Source organism: Kryptolebias marmoratus, linkage group LG15 (assembly GCF_001649575.2).
Source record: "Kryptolebias marmoratus isolate JLee-2015 linkage group LG15, ASM164957v2, whole genome shotgun sequence".
Classification (NCBI taxonomy): domain Eukaryota; kingdom Metazoa; phylum Chordata; class Actinopteri; order Cyprinodontiformes; family Rivulidae; genus Kryptolebias; species Kryptolebias marmoratus.
In genome coordinates this window covers 18,531,609-18,536,771 of record NC_051444.1, presented here as the reverse complement: position 1 = coordinate 18,536,771, position 5,163 = coordinate 18,531,609, and the positions used below count along the sequence as shown (strand labels likewise).

General features: G+C 44.4%; 2 protein-coding genes across 2 annotated transcripts in view; one reads left to right on the top strand and one right to left on the bottom strand.

Moving 5' to 3' along the window:
- The window catches only part of LOC108241590 (solute carrier organic anion transporter family member 3A1), a 21,293-nt gene extending 20,332 nt beyond the window's left edge, over positions 1-961 (bottom strand). The window contains exon 1 of the mRNA XM_017425867.3: positions 67-961. Coding sequence (XP_017281356.1) covers positions 67-228 — 162 coding nt within the window. The 5' untranslated portion in view covers positions 229-961. The remainder of the gene's footprint in view (positions 1-66) is intronic.
- Positions 962-3,901: 2,940 nt separating this feature from the next.
- On the top strand, positions 3,902-4,914 carry LOC108241581 (high choriolytic enzyme 1). Its single transcript, XM_017425852.2, has one exon. The coding sequence runs from the start codon at positions 3,986-3,988 to the stop codon at positions 4,808-4,810; it is 825 nt and encodes a 274-aa protein (XP_017281341.1). The 5' UTR covers positions 3,902-3,985; the 3' UTR covers positions 4,811-4,914.
- Positions 4,915-5,163: the final 249 nt, after the last annotated feature.

Genomic DNA, 5,163 nt, shown 5'->3' with positions numbered 1-5,163 from the left:
GGGGGGGATACTGATCCGATCGGGGTGATGTGGCATCAGCTGAGACCGCCGTCCCGGCTCACTCACCAGATACGCGCCCACGGTGCCCTGCGCCAACATGAGCGCGCACTCGGCCACCAGGAAGATCTTAATGTTGGAGAAGCACGAGGTCTTCTTCTCGTTGTCATCCTGCTCCGGGTCGTCCGTGCTGCTGCTCCTCTCCGAGCACATCTGGTGCTTCACCTGCATCCTCGGCTTCAGGCTCCGGTCGGCTTGGACGGTGTGACACTGAGCGGCTCCGGTCCGGCGGGGGAGGAGGGGGGCATCTGGCACGGATGATGACAGCGACGCGGCCTGCCTGCCTGCAGGAGGAGACACGGATCACCGCAGAGACGACGGGGACCACCGCTGTCCTCCCCGATTTACTCCCAGTCCGTCTGAAGCATCTCTCCCGTCGGCTCGCCGAACGTCAGCTCCATCACATTTAAGTACGTAGGCGACGCGCGCTGGATGACGGCATCTGGTGCGTGACGACGGCACGCTGTTTCCTCACATCCGGGATGCTGCGTTTCTACCTAGAAGCGGTTCGGTCAGCCCGTGTCCTGGAAAGATTGGAACTACTGTCATCCATGAAAACCGAACGACTTCAGGCTGATTTCTTTATCACCACTCAGATCATATCAGCGTCAAATAAAAACAGCCTGGTCTAATTGTGATCCCCCTTTTCATTTTCATTTAAGTGGATAAAACCAGTCTGGATCTTTCTGTTTGACATCATTCTTTCTGAGCACTATGATTACTTTTAGGCAGCTACACTTCAGAGGTGTAAAATCATTTTACAATAAATTTTTTAAAGGCCTAACATGAAGGGTTGCATATTGCCCTCCGCCTTTCGTGCAGTTCTGACTAAAATAATCTCATCTTTAAAAGGATTTACCCTTGTGCGACCCCTTAGCACTCAGAGTACCTGTTGAGAGGGACTCTCAGCTATTACCACACAACATTTTAGCTCAGTATCTGTAAAACTGACTGAGCGGCCATCTTGAATCAGGAGGGCTTCAAAAGTCATTCAGTCGTAAATGCAGTCAATCCACTGGCTCATGAGATATTTTGCTAACACCATAGACAGGCAAACACACATGCAATTACACTACCTCCCTCTTCTAGGCAAGCTAAAATAATTTACAATAGATGCAAATGACTTCTGTCTTGGAACTTTATATATACATGTATCCCTGTAACTTGGAGAAAAGCAGCTTAAATATGTTGTTGGTGTATTTGTGAATAACGACATTAGCTGAGGCAACTGGAGTATTTAATATCTGACTGAACTTGAGTTCATTCACACAGGAATGATCATTTCAAAGCAGTCAACGCTCGAACAAGACACACACATTAGCAGCCCATTAGTGTCCAAAATGTTTTACGTAAAAATCTTTCTCATACTGTGTTGGTGTTACCATGTGCTTAAAGGAACACAACAATTACCCAGTCTTTGTTTTCTTATCTCAGAACGGGAGCCTGATAAAAACAGACACACCAGTGAGCTTTAGAAGGACTTAGATGTTCGAGTGTGTCTCGCTGAACTTGTAGAAAGCACAGTGGCTGTTAGAAAAACCGAAATTAAGATATGTGGTGCTACTAAGAAGGTAAAATCCTCTGTAATGTAACATGCTTTACCAAAAGAGTGAAATCCAACTAAACGTGACTGTGCAGTGCAAGGTATCCAACCAACTACCAATAATCCCCCAAAGTGCTGCTGTAGTTATTTTAAGTAAATGTCTTCAGGAACTTGAATGTGACAGCTGAATGAAAACAGCAGCTCCTTCTAAAAGTCTGGATGGTAAAAAATGAATGCTACTATGATTTAATTTTCATCTCTAAGCCATATTTTACCAGGTTTAAACAGGAGAACTCTTTATCATTACATATTTTGAAAAGCGTGAGTAATCAATACTATTAAAAATGTTTCCTTCAACATTGTTATGGTGCTATTTTATATTGAATATAAAAAGGATTTTTTTGGCGAAGATTTAAAACTCCAGCTACGACCTTACTTTAATGTTTGTCAAGCATCCATTTATCCATCCATACATCAAAATATACAGACATCCATAAATACATCCATTTTTTTCCACCTGTACAAGATTGAGTCACAGAGACAACCGGTCCAGGAGGGAATCCCAGACCTCCCTTTCCCCAGCGACTCTCAAGCTCCTCCAGGGGGATCCCAAGGCATTCCAAGGCCAGAGAGGATCCATAATCCCTCCAATAAGTTCTGGGCCTGTTTCAGGGTCTCTTCCCAGTAGGATGTGCACAGAAAACCTCCGGAGGCACCCAGCTGCTTGTATTTGGGATCTTGTTCCTTTGGTCACTGTGGGAGAGAGCTGAAATGTAAAAATGTGGAATATTTGTTACTACAGCTATCTGTATTAATGACTTCCTGTTCCAAAGCTTATAAAAGGGATTTATTGTATATTCTGATCCATTATCCAGACAAAACCCACCATGGTGGAAGAGTTTGAGCACACCAATGATGCCATAGGCTGTGTTGTCTGGGGTGTCAGACCTTTGGTAGGGTCTCTCATGGCAATTTGACCTCAAGGGAGTGGTCAGACAAAGAGTGTTTGTCAAGCAGATGAAAGGATATCTGTACAAAGATACACCTAAACAACAAAGCTCCAGGGACCTCTTAACTGGGAGATAAGTGAGCTCTGAGTGTTAGAGTTCTTTTTCCCTGCCGCTTTTGGCTCCTAATATTTAACAAACAATTAAGATGCGCTATCAGGACCGATTCGACGGCATCCGAAGCAGCACAATCTATCAGGTGAAGTGTGGACTCAGCAGGCAGAGGGTCCATTTCTCACGTAGCCCCTCGAAGATGCAGCGGTGATTTAGGATCAAGCACAGTGCTGCGGATGCAGAGCAAGCACACCGAAGACATTATTTTAGGATGCATCCTAATCACAAGGTCTGCTGAGAAATTAATGCATTCAGGCATTTGTGCTCAAACAAGCAATATACCACACAGAAGATAAATGACTTTATTATCGAAGCTAATATCTTAATTATTTTTGAGCAGATTTGTACTCTATACCCCAGTTTTTAACTTTGGTCTTTGCTTCGATTTGCCAGTTTCTTACTGGTGGGCATTGATGTTAAATGGTGCCTCCATAGAAACTTGAAATTCGAGAGAAAATGACACATTAAAGGCTCCAAGTATTTAAAAGATTTTCAAAATTTCTAACATTATAATACAAAAACGCCAGTAATAGTCATGATTCTGTCTGGTGAGCTGCATGGAGATGTGTTGACAGATGTTGTATCCAGCTGTAAACTTTGTCTGTATGTCATGTTGGTGCTTTGAAAGTCAACATATTCTATGCCTGCAAATATACACTTAATACTACAAAACAAGTAAGCCAAATGTACCTGTCAATAGAAATGATTCGTTGAAGTTTTTGTTTGTTCTGCAAGCTGTTTTTCTCAAATCTGTTGGAATTTTAAGAGCACTAATAAACATATCAGTTCATCAATGGTGCAGTAGTGATAGATATAAAAGAGTAAATAAAAGGCACTAATGTTCATTTATTTCAAATGATTAACTGAAGGTAATTAAAATGAATCTAGACATTTAGAAACATGTACATAAAAAGTAGATATTTTTCTGTCTTATGTTTGTGAAGGTTATTTTAAAGGCATTTTATTGGCTAAAGAGCGTTTGTGTTAAACTAAACAAGATCCAGACAAAGAAGGTGTGTTTATCCTTTCAATGACCAAAGATAGCACAACGTGTTTAAAAAGTAGGTTTGTCTGTGGAGTCCACCCTGCACAGGTTTATTTTAGGCCTAGCAATGTGGACCCCAACCCATAATCCTGTTGTAGACACACCTGAAGAGGAGAGTATAAAGACCCTGGACTGAACGGAGTCAGACATCAAGCTTCAAGGAGTCTCTCCACAGCAGCTCTCTACAGAAGCTCCTCAGCCTCCACTCTGACCCTGAAGATGGCTCCCTCTGCCAGCCTGCTGCTGCTGCTCCTGCTCGGCCTCTCCCAGGCTCTTCCTCTCCAGGAGGAAGGAGACCAAGATGGAGACCATGATGGAGACCAATACGAGGAAGACCCAAAAGAAGGGTCAGAACATGTGGACCTGACCGCCAAGATTCTCACGGCCAATAACGGCTCCGACGAAATGCTGCTGGAAGGAGACATTGTGGCTCCCAAATCCAGAAATGCCATGAAGTGCTACTACAACAGTTGCCTGTGGAAAAAAGCCTCCAACGGCTTGGTGGTGATCCCCTACATCGTGGGCCGTGAGTTCAGCGGATATGAGAGACAAACGATCGAGGGTGCCATGAGGGCCTTCGCTGGCCAGACCTGCATCCGCTTCACCCCTCGTACCAGTGAGAACGACTACATCATGGTTCAGAGCAAAACCGGCTGTTACTCGGAACTGGGCAGAACAGGAGGAAGACAGGAGCTGTCGCTCAACAAGGGGGGCTGCATCTATGGTGGTATCGCCCAGCATGAGCTCCTCCACGCTCTGGGCTTCCAGCACGAGCAGACCAGGAGCGACCGCGACAGCTACGTCAGGATCAACTGGCAGAACATCATTCAGCAAAGTGCCTACAACTTCTACAAACACGACACCAACAACCTGAACACACCCTACGACTACAGCTCCATCATGCACTACGGAAGAGACGCCTTCTCCATCGGCTACGGAAAGGACACCATCACCCCCATCCCCAACCCCAACGTCCCGATTGGCCAGAGGAATGGAATGTCCCGCTGGGACATCACAAGAATCAACATGCTCTACGGCTGCTAACAACACTGATGCCAAACAAATAATGTTGTGTTTTAAATGTTGGGGTGGTAGAATATATCACCTCACATGTCTGAAAGATCATCAATAAAGATGCTGCAAAATGATGTTTGTCTCCTCTTTCTTAATACCCACAGGTTTAGGAGATGTGATTAGGAAAAATCATTGCCCGCCCCTTTTATGAGAGACGCTGATGTTTTTGTCTGGGTCTGTGTGTTCGTTTGTCTTTAAAGAGAGCAAAATATGTAATGAACCAGTTGGTTAGTTTTAATGAAATCTTTAGAAAGTAGCCACTGTATGGTTGTTTTGAACTGATTCCCTTTTGAAGGCAACTGCATTAAAGATGGCCACGACGG

Bases quoted from the DNA above. Each gene is read 5' to 3' on its own strand.
- LOC108241581 (XM_017425852.2), top strand. From the start codon at position 3,986: ATGGCTCCCTCTGCCAGCCTGCTGCTGCTGCTCCTGCTCGGCCTCTCC.